Source organism: Oculina patagonica, chromosome 1 (genome assembly GCF_052425735.1).
Source record: "Oculina patagonica isolate OP01 chromosome 1, crgOcupat, whole genome shotgun sequence".
Lineage (NCBI taxonomy): Eukaryota > Metazoa > Cnidaria > Anthozoa > Scleractinia > Oculinidae > Oculina > Oculina patagonica.
Genome location: NC_135758.1, coordinates 7,202,488 through 7,223,489, shown reverse-complemented (window position 1 = coordinate 7,223,489; position 21,002 = coordinate 7,202,488). Strand labels below are relative to the sequence as shown.

At 39.2% G+C, this 21,002-nt stretch overlaps 1 protein-coding gene across 3 annotated transcripts; it reads left to right on the top strand.

The window, feature by feature from the left end:
- The first annotated feature begins 5,157 nt into the window (after positions 1–5,157).
- Positions 5,158–19,156, top strand: LOC144654469 (uncharacterized). Of its 3 annotated transcripts, XM_078514628.1 has the most exons (14): positions 5,160–5,633; positions 7,607–7,747; positions 8,172–8,422; positions 9,382–9,463; positions 9,819–10,076; positions 10,761–10,834; positions 11,947–12,123; positions 13,268–13,441; positions 14,394–14,561; positions 15,599–15,709; positions 16,853–17,036; positions 17,844–17,901; positions 18,018–18,129; positions 18,736–19,156. In XM_078514628.1, exons 1-14 carry the CDS (start codon positions 5,490–5,492, stop codon positions 18,767–18,769), a joined length of 1,968 nt encoding a protein of 655 aa, XP_078370754.1. In that variant the 5' UTR covers positions 5,160–5,489; the 3' UTR covers positions 18,770–19,156. The 3 variants fall into 3 exon arrangements, 2 of the variants coding, with proteins under 2 accessions (XP_078370761.1, XP_078370754.1); XM_078514635.1 differs by lacking the exon at positions 7,607–7,747 and having other exon boundaries at positions 5,158–5,633; XR_013570910.1 differs by lacking the exon at positions 17,844–17,901 and having other exon boundaries at positions 5,159–5,633.
- Positions 19,157–21,002: the final 1,846 nt, after the last annotated feature.

Sequence of the window (21,002 nt, the reverse complement as noted above, 5' to 3'; positions counted from 1 at the left end):
TTTTATAGTGAAAACGTATTTTCCTTTGGAAGTTGAGCTTGAGCATATTATTTATGTTAACATTCTAGTGTTAGCACGTGTAACGTTACTTATATAAGCGTTTTATAGCGTCACGGTCATCATCACGTGTGGAACTATGTAGTCGGCTGTAGTTTTTGATGTGGAGCAAAATTCTTTATTAGTCGTTGTGCCGTCATCTTCGGAATCACAACGAAAGCGTATATAGCAAGTGCAGCGAGAGAACATTTTAAGCGTTTTACGAATTACCTCTGCTACCTCGACGTATGACTTTTGTGAAATGTTTTGTATGCTGAAATGATTTTAGCTAGGATACATTCGACGGAAAATACATTTGTGCTGATATTTTGTTGTGTGCGAACAAAGGAAAGTAAAACTAAAACAATCCACAGTAGAACGTGACTTATAAAAAAAAATCAAAACTTCCTTGAAATATTACTGAGGGGTCGATGACTGTAACGCTTTAAAAAAATTTTGAAGCAGCTTAAACCATAGGGGAAGTGAATTTCTAGAGGGTAACGACTGAACTCGCTGAACGTTCAAACTTCCTTGCCGGCTAAACATGCTTATGCCGGCACTGTCACTGAGTGATCCCTTAAACAATACACAAAGTCGTTTTGTGATGCAATATAAAGTCCTTTCTTGGCATAAACCCTAAGGGAAGTGAAAATTAAGCATGAACGGGCTGAACGTGACTTATTAGCGATTTTCAACTACCTTTAGCCTTATTAAGCTGCGTTTATCATTAATGAATAAAGTTTACAATACTACTGCAGTATTTAGGAAGATATTAATTGATGTCTCATAGACACTTCTTTTACAGAATGAAAAAAATATATATATTCTGGTGAGCGTCCAGTGCATGAAAAAGACGAAGGGGATATTGTTTACCCGGCATCCGGGAATTGTTTTCAACAAAATATAGATACCCAGTAGTCTGAAATTGTCATAGATATTCCACGAAATATCATATATTTCAAGCCTTTTTTTGGCACTGTAGTTGGTGAATTTTCTAGTCCTATTAAATATTTATGTAGTGTTCAGAAATTAAGGAAAAATAGCTGCGCTGACAAATTAAAATTAAAATTAAAATTAAAATTAAAATTAAAATTAAAATTAAAATTAAAATTAAAATTAAAATTAAAATTAAAATTAAAATTAAAATTAAAATAGACACGCGTGTGATGACACGCGTGCGATGACACGCGTGCAATGACACGCGTGCCATGACACGCGTGCAATGACACGCGTGCGATGACACGCGTGCGATGACACGCGTGCGATGACACGCGTGCGATGACACGCGTGCAATAACACGCGTGCAATGACACGCGTGCGATGACACGCGTGCGATGACACGCGTGCGATGACACGCGTGCGATGACACGCGTGCCATGACACGCGTGCAATGACACGCGTGCGATGACACGCGTACGATGACACGCGTGCGATGACACGCGTGCGATGACACGCGTGCAATGACACGCGTGCGATGACACGCGTGCGATGACACGCGTGTAATGACACGCGTGCAATGACACGCGTGCAATGACACGCGTGCAATGACACGCGTGCCATGACACGCGTGCAATGACACGCGTGCAATGACACGCATGCCATGACACGCGTGCCATGACACGCGTGCAATGACACGCGTGCCATGACACGCGTGCGATGACACGCGTACGATGACACGCGTGCAATGACACGCGTGCAATGACACGCGTGCGATGACACGCGTGCGATGACACGCGTGCGATGACACGCGTGCAATGACACGCGTGCGATGACACGCGTGCGATGACACGCGTGCGATTACACGCGTGCAATGACACGCGTGCGATGACACGCGTGCGATGACACGCGTGCGATGACACGCGTGCGATGACACGCGTGCAATGACACGCGTGCGATGACACGCGTGCCATGACACGCGTGCAATGACACGCGTGCAATGACACAGGTGCGATGACACGCGTGCAATGACACGCGTGCGATGACACGCGTGCGATGACACGCGTGCGATGACACGCGTGCAATGACACGCGTGCAATGACACGGGTGCGATGACACGCGTGCAATGACACGCGTGCGATGACACGCGTGCCATGACACGCGTGCCATGACACGCGTGCCATGACACGCGTGCGATGACACGCGTGCGATGACACGCGTGTCATGACACGCGTGCCATGACACGCGTGCCATGACACGCGTGCCATGACACGTGTGCCATGACACGCGTACGATGACACGCGTGCGATGACACGTGAGCAATGACACGCGTGCAATGACACGCGTGCAATGACACGCGTGTCATGACACGCGTGCGATGACACGCGTGCGATGACACGCGTGCAATGACACGCGTGCAATGACACGCGTGTCATGACACGCGTTCGATGACACGCGTGCGATGACACGCGTGCGATGACACGCGTGCAAAGACACGCGTGCGATAACACGCGTGCAATGACACGCGTGCAATGACACGCGTGCGATGACACGCGTGCGATGACACGCGTGCAATGACACGCGTGCAATGACACGCGTGTCATGACACGCGTGCGATGACACGCGTGCGATGACACGCGTGCGATGACACGCGTGCAAAGACACGCGTGCGATAACACGCGTGCGATGACACGCGTGCAATGACACGCGTGCAATGACACGCGTGCAATGACACGCGTGCGATGACACGCGTGCGATGACACGCGTGCCATGACACGCGTGCAATGACACGCGTGCGATGACACGCGTGCCATGACACGCGTGCCATGACACGCGTGCCATGACACGCGTGCGATGACACGCGTGCGATGACACGCGTGCAATGACACGCGTGCAATGACACAGGTGCGATGACACGCGTGCAATGACACGCGTGCGATGACACGCGTGCCATGACACGCGTGCAATGACACGCGTGCGATGACACGCGTGCCATGACACGCGTGCCATGACACGCGTGCCATGACACGCGTGCCATGACACGCGTGCGATGACACGCGTGCGATGACACGCTTGCAATGACACGCGTGCAATGACACGCGTGCGATGACACGCGTGCTATGACAGGCGTTCCATGACACGCGTGCGATGACGTACGCCAAGGGCTACGGACTTCATTTCATAAGTTTAGCTTCCTGTTGATTCATGAAAGCTACAAAAACTTTTTATAACATAGCTAGCAGAGCCGCGCAATGAAATTCAGTATACGTAAGCGTGGTCAAAATCCCGATGGAGCACGCTGATGACGTAATTGTCGAGTGAAAATCTCCCTGAGTAAAGCTTATACGCTGTGTTTCGCGAAAGCGATGACATATTATCTTCGGAATATGGAAAGTGAATCATTTCAATATTTTTCCAAGGATACGAGCTACAAGGTAAGCTGTTTCTTATTACGAGACGGAGAGCCATTTTTTCACGGCCCTAACGTGGAAGCATGGGCCAACCATGAATGACAACAGTTCGTAGGCACTAAAAACTAGCTGCCTGACGAAAATTTTCCCGTTTTAAGCATTACACCAAAGCGTCTACGGCTCTGTTGCAATTTTGCCGCTCGGGAAAAATTTACTTCATCGGGCGCTTCATTCAACTACCGTTTTCAAAAAATAAATGTTTATTTACATCAATTACAAATAAAATCGGTCCACGAAAATACTTAAAGCTAAGCATGGAACCGAATTCTTTGACTCTTTTAACCCTTGGAATCTATTCGGCTGCTCGAGGTTGTTTTGTTTTAATTTTCTTCCACTCGGGAGTAAAGATTTTGATTTTAATTCAGCGAAAACTAACCTCAGAATCAACAGCAGTATTTGCTGTTTTCGTTTTTTTTTTTTCCTTCGCTCTGCCACCGTATAAACGTAGTCAATTTATCAGCCATTTGACCCAAACTGCTCCAATCGTGTAAACTTGTACATGTGTTATTTATTGCTCGACCGCTAAGTTTATGTTCTCACACTGCACACAATAAACACAGTTGTTGTTTTTTCCCGCGGCCGGTTTTGATGCACAATTCCACCGGCAATGTTATAAAACGATAGGTTCATGCTTTTAGCTGTGCTCCATTGAGTTATGGAGCACTTGGGAAGTTTGGAGTGCACTCAAGAAGCTAGAGTTGCCCTCGGCTATCGCCTCGAGAAACTCTTACGCTTCTTTCGTGCTCACCAAACTTTCCGTGTGCTCCATAACTCGATGGAGCACGCTAAAGCATGAACCAATTGTTTATCATTAGCTTGAAAGGCATTGGGCAACTAAAAATGAAGTAGGATCACGAAGAAAGAAGTGTTTTTTCAAATAGGGTTTTCCGATTTAGCGGAATTTCGCGGAGTTTGCACCTATTTTCCGCGCTAAATGAATCTGTGAATCGAACTCAATTTTGATAACTTTGTTTTTAACTCAAAGTCACTCAGTACTTTTGTTCTGTAACGATGCGTAGTAGTAATAAGTTGGTCAGACTGCATTTATATTAAATTATATAAAATTGTTTGATATAACGGCCTTTAATTTACTCGAATTTCCTTTATTCGGAACAAACTAGTATCGACATCGTAAGCAAAGACTATCCGGGACCTCAGCTGGATTTTCTACGAGGGTGAATAGTTTGAACCGCGCACGCATCCCGATATATACGAGTACATCGTTTCGCCCGATGTTGGGATATGATTTTAAAAAGAAGAACAGGAGCCATCTTCTCTTTAAACTTAATGTAGTGTGCACGTCTCGGCTTCGACCGTACGAGTGAAGAAACGTCAGTTTACGCGGCCAAAACTGGATAGTTATTATTGTTATTTCCGTGATAAGGCATTCGTTCAACGACGATAATTGCTTGAATGTGCACCAAACAGACGTGAACGTTAAAAAGGACGCCAATGCAAATCGAGTCTAACTTGATCAACAACGCAAAAACCATTCTAGCGGTAATCGTGAAAATTTCATTTATTATGCCCGGTTGAGTAATCAAATGCGTGTTAAGAGGCTATGTCCATTAGAGCGGTCTGGTGGATTGGGCTCGCTAAATATATTTCACTCATTTTTTGTTTGTTACAAGACTTCTATGTACCTATTCTAAAACCACAATCCGCTTGACCAAATCTTTTATTTTTTTTTTCGCGTTTGAGGGAATTTTTGGTTCACCCGAGTGAGCCCTTGTGACGACCAATGTCAAGGCTTAAATTTCACACAACTTTAAAGATCAATTAAATAATATGCATATGCTAAGCAAGCTCTGCGTTTCTATGGAAACATTCATTGGCCTTGGGATACACCTGTACTTCTCAAACATTTATGGTCCTGTTTGATGTATATCCAGGTGTTTATATAATCTATACAACGGCGAAGATTCGCTATTTTTGTAAGACATTGGTCGCCATTTTAGTACTTTCTTATCTCCGTTATGTTATGTGGAAATCGGTTTGCGGACTTGAATTGACTTGAAGTGGGCATATCAAGAGGGATTACGCAACATGAGCCGTCGCATCTCGCCTAACGATCTAGTTCTCCCAGTATCGACCACCTCTGACGAGGAGAGAGGGACCGTAAATAGCACATTCTCCTTACGGGATCAAACAGCGACGGCAGAATATTTCGATGGCGCATTCTACGAAGCGGTAAGTCAGGCTCACGGAAAACTTATCAACCAAAATAAATCGAATATACATAATTGTACATGTTAATCTGGAAAACAACCAGATGGAAAGCGTGAAAGTGACAATGTATTTTCTGTTTGTAACTTTCAGCTTTTCTTGTGGCTTGAGATAAATAATATAAAACTTTTCTCCCTAGAAATATTTTGACAAATGCAAGTAAAACGTATATGGGTCAATTCATGTTTTTCAGCAAGCGGAAATAAAAGACGCTATGCGCTGTCAGATTTTTTATTGCATTATTTTCAGAGAGCAAGTATACGTACTGCTCAATAATTTGACATCATAACGTTTCATATTTGATTTCGTATTCTATATGAGTTCACGTAGCTGACTAAGCTGTGTTTTCTTAGCTTAAAGACTAATTTCAGTCCAGTCGAATTATTTCGAAAAAATTTCATTACCTTTTGAAAATGTATTCCACGTTCAGTTTTTGAAGCAAAGGGAATAAGATTAATTATTAATCAAAAGCAAATGGCAAATATTGTAATTTTAAAAGTAAAAGATGGTTTCTTGTAATAATTCTGCTGTATTAGTGATGTAATGATGTACAGCACCTAAACTCCACAAAAAACACTTTTAGCGATTTATATTATTTTTTCAGTTTGAGGAAAATGTTAAAAACATTCTATTTGAAAGTTAGTTTCCATCAATTTGTCGTCATAAAACTGTGATGAGCGCATGATGTAATAACATTTTTCTTCATATTGCATTTGATGACAAAATAAAAATATAGTTCAATGTTTTGTTTTCAGATTTCATTTGCATATTAGTGTCGTATTAGAGGAAAGTTAATCTACTAGCTAGTGGTGAACTGCTGTGAAACAACAAAGCAAATGTAAACAATGTTTTAGCATCTGAAGCAGCAAGTTCAGCATGATCATGATTTATACTTAAACTAAGAGAAAAGTTGAAAGGCTGACCTATCCGCGTAACATTAAGGGAAAGAAAAATGCTATTTTTTATCTTTGAAAAATTTAATTCAAAAATACCGATTAGTATAAGAGGGTTCCAATGGGGTTACCTTTAGCCGTTAAACGGCCGAAAATTTAGCCGTTAGCCGCAAAATATGTTAACCGTAAAATATCGGTCAGAAATATTAAATTAAACAGACTAGATCACTTTATCGCCCCCAGAATGGCCCTAAACCCTTAAATTTGTTTTTCAGAAACGAAACTTAATTTTCAACATTTAAAAAGAAATGGAAATTAATTTTTAACTTCTGTTCATTGTAATGGAAGTAATTAACTTAACCGTTAGTCATAATAGCCACCACCCCACAGAGACCTTCTTATAACTGATAGGCAAATATTTGATGTACATTTTTCGGAGGACTTGAAAACCATGATTTTTATGCAAAAGTCTGAAAAAACACATTTGTTTTGAAATTAAAATCAAATGTTTTATGGAACTGCCAATTTAAGACATAGGAAAATGGCAAACGCCGAATAAATCGAGAGATAAAAAATTAACCAATTAAAACAGTGAAGGAACATTTCAATAACGTTAACACATCCAGCAAATGAGTACAGAGAGGCGAAAAAATTAAAGAATATTAAAACCGATTGGGAGATGGGTTTTTGAAAAACTGGTATTCTGAATGTTTAGCTTTGGCTGTTGTTTTAAAACAGTCCACAGCCTTTGCTTTTTTTATGTCCTCGGGGATGAGGTTTCATAATCTCGGTGCGAAAAGCAAAAAGGCTTTGCCACCATTAATGTACATTTTAACTGTTTAACAACTAAGTAACGAACATGACATGGATTTCGGAAAATTTCGCGTTGGGCAATATTCCTTTCAAAGAGATTTCAGGTATTTGTTTGTAATGAAGCTATGATTTGCCATTTAGATCAAGCAAAAGGTTTCATGGCGAGGTATTTGCTCTTTCTTCTTGTTTTTTCTTCTCACATAATTAATAACACTCATATCGAAATAACAGGTTGGAAAGGAAATGAGTGAGCAAGGGCTAGAAAGGTCCCAAGCCATGGACTCAGTTCGCCTGAAGAGACTTATAGATGTTTGCGATTCTAAAGAGAATACGGCACTTTATTTACTGGAAGAATGGAATTATGAACCACAGGTATTTCAGTACCAGTTTAAACAGTCAAAACTACATGAAAAATATACTATATACACTATTTTTAATCTTTTTTTCAAAAATAGCTCAAAAATAGTTTTTGAAAACAGTTTAAAAACATATTAAAAATAGTGTTGTGTTTGGTAAGGATAGGTTATGAAAAAAAATCCGATATCACACTTACTGGAACGAATGAAAAAAGCGCCTTTAAACTCTGAAGTTAAAAAAAAACAATGTTTTAATTTTAAATTTAATTTTCATTTTAATTTAATATAACTTTGATTTTAATGTAATGTTAAATTTTATTTTTAATTTTAATTTTAATTTTAATTTTAATTTTAATTTTAATTTACCATACACATCTTCACCTATCATTTTCTTTATTATAGTGTATTCAAGTCGATAGCAAATTTCGATGTACTCTTAGATTTATAGATTCTTAATACTCCTCTGTGAACTTGGTGCAAAGCTTGAAACCGTACAAGACCTATCCCTCAACACTCCTTTACATATTGCTGCTAAAAACAACTATGTCCTTGTGGCTGAGTTTGTGATTGAAAGATGTCCCAGCATGCTTTTGGCAACAAATGGACAAGGTGAATTACCGGTAGAAACTGCAATTAGAAACAATCAAGACGAAGCAGCCGCATTCCTTATAAGGCAAATGGATCACAGGAGGTACGTAGTTGGACAGTCTCAGTTGAAGTTAACCCTATTCAGACCGCATGTAACTTCCCCCCCATGTAACTTACAGAATATTTAAGTAATCACGATGAAAATTATAGGATGTGTTGTATGTCCAAAGCTCTTTCTTTTGGTATTCGTCACGTGGGATGGTGACGTCACATCACGTGACAATTACATCATTTTGTCAAAACAGCCGCCATCGTGGATTTCACAATTTTTCCAAAATGCCAGAAAACCATCCGAAAGCACTGCAAAGTACTCAAAATAAATAAAAATGTGCTCTAAACCCGTAAAAATGTAAAAATAATTCCATTTAAGTTGATTTTTATTAACAGAAAAACATGCCTGTCAAAATTCCGTTGCCATGGTGATGTCAAGTTCATGACACATCATCTAACGTTACCAAATTGTTGCCAGATAAATTTTAAAAGTTTGGTAGCGTTTGGTTAAATCTTAAAAAAGTTATAAAAGTTCAAAGTCAGCGCGGGCCTCAAAAGCCCCCCCCCCCCCCGGTCGAGTGAATAGGGTTAACAGTAGGTACATATAGACTGTCTGAAAAAACTCGTCCTTTGTCAAGAGCTACGGACTTCATTTCATTAACGAAGTTTAGCTTCCTTTTGGTTCATCAAAGTTAAAAAATGTTCGTTCTCTTGAACAGCATTGGACAACTAGTAGGTTATGAAACAGGAAGAAAGAAAAGTGTTTTCCAAACAATACTTTATAGATTGTTTTCATAACTTAGTAATTATTGGAAAAATTATTTTTTTTCTCTATGAAGCCGCCATATTGGTGTCGTTCTTTGGACATCAATGTATGCGGCTATAAAAGTGAAAACGATCATCTTCACACTTAGCTTTTCACATCATTTTCTTATCTACACTTATGTGCACAGATCTTGAATTTACAATGTACGTTACTAAACTCGCCACTGCCAATTTCTTTACTCGCAGAGTTAAAGATTTATTCAGAATCGAGGAACAAGGGAAGGCTTCATTAAGCATTGTAAAAATAACTGAAGAGTTTAAGCTGCAGGTTTGTAAATTATATGATTCTTAAAAACACTGTAAAGCACAACTAGTCTCATGATATTTATTGATTTGCTGCAAAAGGACAAAGGCTGAACGAGATAAAACAATTAAATACTGATAATGAAATAACCTGGCCTCGAATTCCACTCTCAATGCCGAGCTTAACTTAAGCTTTGATTACTGTTGGGATGACGTTCATGATTTTCATAAGCCTTCCCGAGAGGCATTTCATAAAAAGTTTATAATACAGGGTATGAGTTATGCCAACTGTTTGAGTCCATAGAAGAAAGCGTAAAATACTGTATCCTTTCACGGTCTATTTAAGCTGCATTTTTCCTTATTTTTTTATTAATCCGAAGAAAACCATCTTGGCCGTGTTGGATTGTCTCATTTCTCCTCGCTGGCCCCACCCACCATGCCTGCCGTCTGACATTGTCCCGTGCCTGTCATGGGAACAGCTTCAGGATACGCCCACTCACTTTCACGTGACCTACGACATCCTGGAGAGTGACGTCAACGGCAGATTCCCAGATAATCCTAAATATGAGTTCAGTCACAAGTCTTGCTTATATAACTTGGCAAACCATTGTCACAAGAGTCTTGACACGGTAACAGAGGTAAGAAATATGCAAAGCACTCCTTTTGGGAGCTGTACCCACAATTCCATTTCTCAATTCCCATTTTTGCCCAAATCCCATTCTCATTCCCATGTTTTTGTTTTTTATCCAAGTCCTAAGAAACCAAAATCCCATTTTTCCGGTTACAAAATAGACAAATCTTACTTGCTAGTCTTTTTTTTTTTACCTTAATATAGTTTTAATGTTTTTTATCCACTAGTTTTAATGTTTTATTTACACACGACCCCACAAGCTATGCAGCTTTTTTATCCCATCGTGTATAAATAAAGATTTTGATTGATTGATTGATTGACCCCTTCAGGTCCCTCTAAAAACTTTGTAAAATACCAGCAAGTCGTCGTGTTTTTTTTTTTGAAAATTGAACCAATAATGATAATCTTTAATGAAGAGACTTTTTCACACATTGGTTTACAAAAAGGACCTCGAAGATTTAAACTAAAACCTAAAATTAACTTAGGACTAGAAATAAGAATTTTATTAACACTTAAATTAAGAATTTAAAAACCTGCCGCTTAAAATATTTACATTGTCAGAGTCTCGTATAAACTGGCTAAGAGAATTAAAATCATTAACTACATGATAGGCGGTTCTCTTTTTCCCCCAATTTCTCTTGACGCAGGGGAGTCTAAGATTGACTTTATTTCCATTTATTTTATCACACAGGCTATACTCAATCATGCTGTACTACAACTGCTGACCGAGAGAAAATGGAGGAAATACTCCTTCTTTTGGCATAAGTATGAACTTGATTGCACATTTGTTTACATAGAGAGGAGAATAGAGTGCTATATCGATTAATGTTGCAATGTGAGTGACTTGTTCATTTGTTTGGGCCAGTTGCAGCAAAGCGCCCAAAAGTGTGACCACTTTTAATTAATTCACATTCTTTCGTGTAGTCATTATCCAATCAAAAGCCGTGGACAGCTTGCAGTTGACTTCTGATTGGATTAAATCTGCACGAAAGAATGTGAATAAATTAAAAGTGGTCACACTTTTGGGCGCCTTGCTGTAAAGATAATTGTTAAACAGAGCAGTTTTGGAGGCTGTCATTGCGCATGGTTCTTGGGCAAGACTCTTCATTCCCACAATGCCTCTCTCCACTCCAGACAAAAAAAGGGCACCGAAAATAAAAAGTTTATTTTCTTTTGGTACAACTGCAAGCTGCCGAAACCGTTGGCTAGTGTGAACACTACCATATTGTATTTAATGCAGTAGTTCTTCTTGGATCGACCGAGTCTTCTTCAATTTACCATACTTTGCTTTGTTTTGGTTCGAAGCGAAGTGGCACTCGCCTCGCTTTCATTTACTCGAACCAAACTCCTCCGCGCGTTTCGCCATTTATGAATAAGGTGTATAAGCAGGAGTTTAGCAGCTCTCGTGAGCTTGAATTGCCACTGGTTTTCTAGTGTAGTTGATGCTTTGTTTGGGGGGGGGGGAGGGGGGGAGGCTAGCAGCATTGTTTCTGTTAAATGTTTTATTGTTTTCTGGAAAGGGAAGCGAGCCATTTATCAGGGTCGTAACCAGGTATATTTTTCATCGCTGATCCCAAATTGTAGCTATAAATTTTGATTCCTGATCCCCAAAATGTGGCAACATTTGATCCCTGATTCCATTCTGATCCCATCTGATTGGCCGATCCAGATCCCATGACTTGTGACCTGGGATCCCGGGTCCATGATCCCGATCCCGAGGCTGTGATCCCGATCCCAAGGCTGTGATCCCTGATCCCATATACCTGGTTACGACCCTGATTTATGTGAGACCTTGTGAGGGCTGCCATTACATATTAGTTCGAGTTGTGTTCTATATAATGATGTGTATTCGTTTTGTCTCTTTTCGCATATTTCAGGATTCGTGCTTACAACTATCTGTTGTTCATCTGTGTACTTGCTGGATCACTTCTGTTTTCAGCAAGACTCAGCGATAACTCATATTATAGCACCCCGATGCACTGGAAGTTATTTGATGCATGGATTATTATCATGACCTTGTGGTTCATGTGTGATGAAATAAGTGAATTTAAAAGGTACTTTTCCACTGAGCTTGAGGAATGGTCTTAACGGCCCGGCGAATACCGTCACTTGCATCTAAGTGTGAACACTCGCCGCCGAAACATGATTTAATTGGGTATTTTAAAAACTTGGCATGATTCGTCATCAAACGTTGAAGTTTAGCAGAAAGTAACGGCAACTTTCGCGCTCAGAAATTCTCACCAAAAATACTAAGTACAGGCGAAACTTTATACCAGAAGTGATTCAAGTGAACCTGCAAATTGATATCGACACAGGTCAGGATCAAGTTTTCGGAAGAAGTCTTCGTATCCAAGCTTTCCGCCATTTCAAAACAAGTATATATGTGTTGAACTTTCGGGGCAAAATTAAAGTTGCCGTTACGGTCTGCCAAACTTCAACGTTTGGTGACGTATCATGCCACATTAAATTAATCAAGATCACGTTTCAGCGGTACGTGTTCGCGCTTAGATGCAAGCGACGGTATATGCAAGCCATTACTTGATGAACCAAGTAGATGCGCTATACTAGTAACGCATCGGTGTAAATCCATTGACATTTTCGGTGGAATGTGTGCATCATTTGTTCTGCCTGCGCACATTATAGCATATACATTTTTGTGTATGTTAAAACACGGCTGATTTGACTTGTTGCATTTTAAATTTCCTTTGTTAAAAACTAGCCAATCAAATCATGAGTCCACAGAGCCAACATTTCCTCGGGTAAAGGCCCCACAGGCTAAAAGTGACTGGTGGCTCTGGAGACGAGAATGTCGGGCGAGACTCAATCCAGAGCGCGTGGAAAATCGGGAAAAGGTTTTCCCATACTCCTCGGGGCTTGTTTATGTTCGGGTATAAAAGCCAGATGTGTAGCCATGTAAATGAAAGTTGTTGAGTGGTTAGTTCATGTGGTACTATTGCAGGTTACCTAAAGCAAAACGTTTATAGCATCTTTCAAAGAACTTCGCCCCCTTGATGCTACTGTGCGATCATTCAAACGAAAGCTTTTTTGTTGTTGGGAAGTCTGTTTTCCAATATTATTTTAAAAGGAAATATTGAGGAGCTTTTTGCCTGTGATGTTTGCCACCTCTTGGAATATAGCAAATAAGGGTGCTTAACGTGATAAATCTGTCTTGTTGAATGTGTTCTCTTGTTTTGTTAGGGAGCCGCTTGGTTACATTAAGGATCCTTGGAACCATTTTGACATGGCTGGATATGTTTTAATCTCGTTAACATTCTCGTTAAAAGTCATGGGAAGTGATCATCAATGGACTTTCGCATCGTTTGCATTCGTAATCAACAGTCTTGGTATTTTCAAGTATTCTGTCAGAGATCGGTGGGTATTATTTGATTTTTTGCACATTATCTCCGAATTTACTTTTTCTGCTTTTTTATTACAAAATCTTTTTTCATTGGTCAGAGCTGTGATCAATAAGGGTCTAGACCGCAATTAACAAAAATGGCGTAAATTTCTAACGCAACGATACCTTAAAAAAGCTCACGAGCTGTCGCGAGAAGGAGATTTCTCACTGATGTCCCCTCCAACTGATTTGTCGACAAATTTTCGGAGTTTTAAGAAACAAATAGACCACATTTTCTCATGTTCTACCCGCTCTTTGCAAAGCTGACGACAACAGCGACGACGATGATGACTGATGACACTCTTTCAGACCTTCTAAACGATCCCATAAAGTGTCTAAAATTTTTCAGTGTAACAACTCGCTTGCGATTGGTGGTTTTCTTTTGTATGCCTCGATCTCTTCGAGTGTATACCCGTTATAGAAAAATGTGGTTGATAAATAAATTATACCTTTCTCAACAACAACATCAAAAACTTAAAAGCCGTCATTGATCCGTCATAAAATTGCCATAATTAAATCAAAACTATTCTATTTTAATAAAACGCACAGCATGAAAATTGGGATTTTACGTGAAATTAAGGGTGTTAAACCGACCTTTACGCTACCGTGTGTAAATGTGATTTAAAGTTGATGAAAAAAGTCCCATTACCCTACCTTTACACTTGAGTGTAAAGCTGGCATAAAGGTCAGCTTTAAAAAATGTAAAGTTAACGTAAAGCTGATTAAATTCCAAATCTAAGCCAGTTTTACTTGAGCTTTACAACACAGTAAAGCTATGTTTATGCTTTAACGGTAAATGATAAAAGCTAAATTGAAGAGAATATTATGAAACAAAATTGCAAAACAGAGAATGAACAAAAATACACATTTAAGGTCATCGTGAAAATTAGGCAAGTTGGAGTTACATACGTTTGCATTATTTTATAGATACCTCGGCCTTTACGTCAAATGCCTTGGAACAGTGATTTACAGGGACATGCCTAGATTTTTGTACGTGTTTGGTATCATAGTATTTACATTTACCATTTCATATTATCTGGCACTGAAAGCAAATGATCCGACGACCTCAATGGGCACACATCTTGTCAACAACAGGTAAGTTATTCTGCACTCATGGGGGTAACGAGCTAACAATGTATTTTCTTCTTAATGTTAACACTACAATGAGCAAACATGTTAAGCATACGTCTTTTGTTATGGAATTATAAATAGCGCGACAGAACCGCATGAGAAGTATCCCAGAGTAACTCTAGTTTTTCAGTGCTCTTCGATCTCCCAAGTGCGTTTATAATGCAATAGACACAATAAAAAGCCCTAACAATGAGAACGACCAAAAAAAGGCGATAGCATTTGCACATTATGTGATTGATAAAGTACTGTAGTGCGTCCATCTAATTGGACGTTATGATAAAGATCACCCGGATTTACTGGCTAACTGTTATGTTTATGTAATAATTGTTAATTGTAAAATAACAATTCCTTCCTTCCTCCCTGCATTCCTCCCTCCCTCTCTCTCTCCCTCCCTCCCTTCCTCCATCCCTCCCTCCCTTCCTTTTTTCCTTCCTTCCTTCTTTCCTTACTGGCTAACTGTTATGTTTATGTAATAGTTGTTAATTGTGAAATAACAATTCCTTCCTTCCTCTCTGCATTCCTCCCTCCCTCCCTCCCTCCCTCCCTCCCTCCCTCCCTCCCTCCCTTCGTTCCTTCCTTCCTTCCTTCCTTCCTTCTTTCCTTCCTTCCTTCCTTCCTCCCTTCTCTCTTTCCTTCCCCGTTTCCTTCATTCCTTTAGGTAGGTAAGGTAAAGTCTGTCTCCGAGCCATGAGGCCCATACAGCCGAAGCTTATCCCGGTTTCCGTAGCATTAAGCGACTAGGAGTATTGCTACTCCCCCCTGGATGGGATGCTAGTCCATCGCAGTGATTACCCCCAGCAGTAAATTCGCCGGTATCCATTTATACACCTGGGTGGAGAGAGGCACTGTGAGAGTAAAGTGTCTTGCCCAAGAACACAACGCAGCGCCCCGGCCAGGCCTCGATCCCGGGCCGTTCGACTCGGAGTCTAGCGCGCTAACCATTAGGTCACCGCGCCTCCATTCCTTTACTAGACTTTTATTCCTCCATTTATTCCTTTCAGAACTCTAAGAAAAGACATATCTTGCACTGGTTCCATATGGTGTGTGACGCTGGCTGGCGTATTCACCTGGCTTGAAGGGACATCTATAACCTCCAGCTTCGAATCAATTGGGTAAGTTGGTATTTTAATAACGACCTTTAATAAATGAATAATAATCTTAAGCTTTCATTCAGTCATTCAGGTTCCATTCCATCTGTAACTAGGCCCAGTCCTTTCTGCATTATGAGAATATTGAAAACATTTGACTCTATGTTCAAGCATCGGCGAATTTAGCAATGCTGCGCTAACTTAAAACACTGTTAATAAACAAACACATAACGCAAATAGAACACGTTAAACTAAGAACTCCAACTGGTTGGGAGAAGAGGGGAGAGGGGTAGGGTATTTAGTGACAGGATGGAGAGTGTGAACCATGGACTAAAAATATAACACAAACAGCGGTGATAAACATTATGAAAAGTCGCATTTTTATAAACTTGACGTTTCGTATGCTAAGCTACATACATTTTCAAAAGTATGACCGTTAAAATTTTGGCAACTATTTATATATTGTTATGACAATCCATCAGCTGTTGCTGATCACATAAAAATCACAGGCCATGACATCAAATGGGATCATTTTGAAATCCTTTCGTCAGGCAAAACTGACCTCCACTGCAAGGTTAAAGAGACCTTAGACATTCATGAACTACAACCTTCTTTAAATGCCAATGTCGGCAGTGAGAGGTTGTTACTTTATTAACCAAAATGTAAATATTAAGTTACTGCTGAAGATCAATTGTCTCATTCTCGGTTCCAGACCCCTTTCATAACAATATATAAATAGTTGCCAAAATGTTAACGGTCATACTTTTAAAAATGTATGTAGCTTAGCATACGAAACGTCAAGTTTTTAAAAATGCGATTTTTCATAATGTTTTTCACCGCTGTTTGTGTTATATTTTTAATCAAGTTACGATGGCCTAAAACCAAGAGTCTATATGAACCATGAACCCCTCAGATTTGAAAACCAGCACCATCAACTACTTGGTGGTATCGCCTCCGTATCATATCGTACCTCGGCCTTTGGCCTCATCAGCTATCACCTCATAAAAATGTCAAGCTCATAATCTGATTGTTTTCTGACGCTTTTTAAAAAGCGACCAAATAGTTTTTGTAACTTCATTGAAGACATCATCGGGCCTCATGATACTTTGAATACGTCGTAGATTCCTGAGATGCTGGCTTACTGTATTGATTGTTTTTCTCATTTAGTTGGCAGGCAGCATTGCTAATACTAGCTTTTATGATGTGTGTGACCATAATTTTGTTGAACATCCTGATCGCTCAACTGTCCTTGACTTACGAGTTGGTCCAAGGAGAGTCACTGCATTCTTTCACGGCGCTAAGAATGCAGACTGTGGCGACCATTGAGTGGCAGAGCAGGTTTAAATTCTGGGTGAGTAAATACATAGTTAAATCTTTTGACCCATCTAAAGTCATATTCCTTCGCCGTATACGAGAATAATGGCAAGATTAAATAGCCGTACCATTCTCTTTCCCGTCCCAATCTTTTCTCCAGGGGCTTCATTTTGGGGAAGAAATTGGTTGCCAATCATGTACGGTTGAGATTTGTGAATAAGTGTAAAGACTAAGTTAATTGCTCGAAATAAGCCGAGAAGAAATCATATAACTCGTTAAACATGCTGTTGGTGTTGGGCTAAAAAACATTACGAACTGGCATATCAGCGACAGAGAAGAAAAGGGAACATGTCCATTTTTAAGCGATGGCGTGTAAGTGGTGACGTCATTTCTTTATGCCAAGGCACGATAGTTGGGATCGTTTTCTTTGTTGTCTGTTTCGCGCGATCGAACAGAGATCAATTTTTACTTAACAAGAAATCGCCACGTAAAACACAAAAACAAATAAAAAAATGTATTTTTGCATACTTAATTTATTAGAAATTTCATCAGATCGGATCAAATTCTAACTAAGCTATTTATACAATGACTAACATTGCTTCTTATGTTTAAAAAATGTAAGCTCCAGTTGGACAACAGTCTTTTTTACCTACAAGGTGTCCTCTTCTTTTATTTACGTTAAGTTTTTGAAAAAAATTGTCATAATTATGTAAGATTCTTGTGAAACGTCATCGCTTCTGCATGCATTGCGTGTTTTTTTTTTTTCAATATAGCAGCTTCGAAAAATAGGAAATTAAAATGTACGTACTAATCATGATTGAATTTTATTTTCGTTTCTATACAGAATGTTCGAAAAAAGTATTATGTTTCAGGTGAAATAAAGCCGAGAGCAGAAGTGGAAGGTAAAATGGGATCATGAATGGATTACTGGAATAACTTCTCAGACTTGAAAATCTGCACAATGTAATGTATTTTTACCGTTCGATATTTTTTATATTTTTTTACGCCGAACTTGTAGGAATGCTTAAAAAGCACAGAGAGAGTTCAGAGACAAGTAAAACAGTAGCTGATCAGCTCAGAGAAATAGAACAAAGATCTATTGCAATGGAGTCTAATCTACAGAAACTGAGGTAAACATCAGTAAACGAATTCATGTTGATTTTGTTGCAATAGACATTGTATGTAAAAAAAAACTTTTTTGTAAATTAATAAAAAAAAACTCTTGACTATATTTCTTTGGAACGAATCGCCTTGATTTGATCGACAAACGTCTATCAACAAAAGTATACCCTGCACCAGCTCCCCCTCCCCCTCCCCCCAGTGGCACGTAGAACTGATTGCAGAAGGAAGGAGGGAGGGACTGGGAACAACAAAGAAATATAACGATCCGGCGAAGATTCGTTATGGAACCTTTTAGGTATAACTTATTTGAACAATATTTTTTATTTAATAAAGATCATCTGAACAAAAAATGAATACCTTAATGTTACTTATTTTCGCGGAACTGACATATTTCGCAGGGCACAATTTTCGCGACTTGGCCAAAAAAAAACGTTTAATACATACAAAAATACAACAGTAAACGTAGAAAAGAACTTTTCTCGGGTCTTTAATTTCGCGATTAGTCCCGCGAAAATAAGTAACAATAAGGTACACCATTTAGAAAGCTTGGCATTGAGTTGATTTCAATGCATGAAGAAATTTACTAACTTGTGTTGCTTTTATTTTGTGTATAGGAACGAGCTTCTGTTATTAAACAAGACCAAGTGATCATGAAGAACTATTGACATAACTATTAATAGCAATCTTTTCTTAGGTCAAGTGGTCTGGAGCGATGTCCAAAAAGAAATTGTTTTTTGCAATGAAAATTGTGACGTATCATTTCTATTTTTCGTACGTTGCACTGTCACAGTACTTACCTCTGAGCCTATTCCGTACCCAGACCTCGCGCTTGCCCGAGAAAGGAACAGAACACCCGGGGACTAGGCTGATTTATCGAGCGCGAGAACTATATATGAAGTGATGACCGAATTCTTTCATTTTTTTCGGTGCGGACCATGACTTAACTAATAAAGTGGATAACAAGTATTTATTGTATGGCTAAGTCCGCGCTGCGGTTGCTTTATTTTAGTCCGTAGCGAAAAGAATTGAACACAAATTGAACAAGAAGCTTGAGAAGCTTGAGAAGCTTAAAATCAGGCGCTTAATAATTAGCTATCTGTTTTGACTTGAAAGGCAGGGTACAGTACAGTAAAAATCACTGCAAAAACAGTCACTGAAACCTATTCAGGCCGGGGGGGGGGGGGGGGGGCTTTTGAGGCCCTCGCTGACTTTTGACGCTTATAACTTTTTCAAGATTCAACCAAACGCTGCCAAACTTTGCGCGTTTATCGAAAATTTATCTCGCAATAATTTGGTAGGATTAGTTATTGTGCCAGTAACTTGAAATCACCATGGCAACGCCATTTTGACAGGCTTGTTTTCCCAAATTTGAATTTTTTGTGTTTCTATTTAATAATGAAAATCTGGAATGTTTTCAAGATTGCATTATTACTTAATGACATAAATGGTCTCAATTTATAAAAATATATTTCGCACAATACAAATAAACGATTGAACTAGACGTCTAGAAAATATAAATTTGTAACACTTAGCAAAGTGCAGCCTTTTAATAAAGGCGGGGTTTTACCTGAAGACCAAGTTTTCCAACGCTTTAGGTGGCTGACGCATTTCAGTATTTTCCAGTCCTTACACTTTAATGGAACAGTATACAACTCCTAATCAGGTACTATTGTCAAGAAAATGATCACAACTTATTGACCAATGATTAGGTATTTGTTTCATACCATTACTGTAATAGAAACTGGTGAAGAATAGTAGTACTGACCCAAAGTATAAGGGCTGGAAAACACTGAAAACCATTTCAGCCGCGTTTCAAGGAATCCAAAAAAGCTTTACTTATCCCATATATATTTGTTTTGCAGTATTTTGTTAATTTTTGAACGATTTTGGGGGATGTCTGGGAGGCGATAGTTTTTCTCAAAGGATTAGTAAAATGTAGACAAATAAGAAATATTGAAGATTTAATGTGATTTTAAAATTTGAATTTGAAATTAAAAATTGGTGGACGGACACCAAACAGTCTCCTGACAACCCGGAGTGCTCTTGCGAGGGGGTCAACTGTTTGAAGGTGTTTCCATTCTTTTCTTCAATCCCTTCTTTAAATCTCTTAAAGTTCCATTCAAATTCAGGTAGAACCCCATCTTAATTTTTGTTCTTGTGAGAAAACAACAGAAGTCAAAGGTTGCGTGATATAACCAAGCATGGATTTTAATTCTCCCTCCCTTTCCATCTCCTTAGCCTTTCACCCCCACCTGTCCCTCCCTTTCTACTCTCATTCAATTTAATGTTTGTTTAAATTTCCTAACCAATTAAGTATCGTACTAATCTGTGCCAAGCAATCAGATAATATCAGAAATTTGCCTTAATTTTGATCTCCCATTCCAAGACCTTGGAGTATAAACCGCTAATAAAACAAAACACACTGATAATAATTCTCTGAGGTTATACACCTTGCAGTATTAACGTACTAACAAACTTGATAACAAGCCCCATGTCGTACTAAGGATTTTTACTGATCAACATAGAAAATGAGTTCACAATGGTTTGTTCCCAAAACGTTTTTTACTGTACAGAGGGTCTGTTTATTGACCTGTAACTTGTATACCGTATTGAAAAATTCAGAACGAACCGACTTCTGCCCGCTACCATACAGCCGTTTACTGGCAGTCTTTGAAAATCCTGAATTTCGTCAAAATGAACCAAAATAAAGTTTTAAAATTTCCTTTATCAATATGGTTCTTATCTTTTTATTCAATTCTATAAACTGCTTTTATGCAGTACTGTCCACAAAGATTTCAATTTCCTCAAAGTTTCGGGACAAATGGATACAAAATATTTCGTGCAGAATGTAATTTGATTAAGCGAATGTTTTCACATCTAT

Excerpts from the sequence above, each read along its gene's own strand:
- LOC144654469 (XM_078514628.1), top strand. The coding sequence starts at position 5,490 with ATGAGCCGTCGCATCTCGCCTAACGATCTAGTTCTCCCAGTATCGACC. Across the intron at positions 8,423-9,381 it reads AGGCAAATGGATCACAGGAG|AGTTAAAGATTTATTCAGAA; the intron begins GTACGTAGTTGG and ends CTTTACTCGCAG. Across the intron at positions 9,464-9,818 it reads CTGAAGAGTTTAAGCTGCAG|AAAACCATCTTGGCCGTGTT; the intron begins GTTTGTAAATTA and ends ATTAATCCGAAG.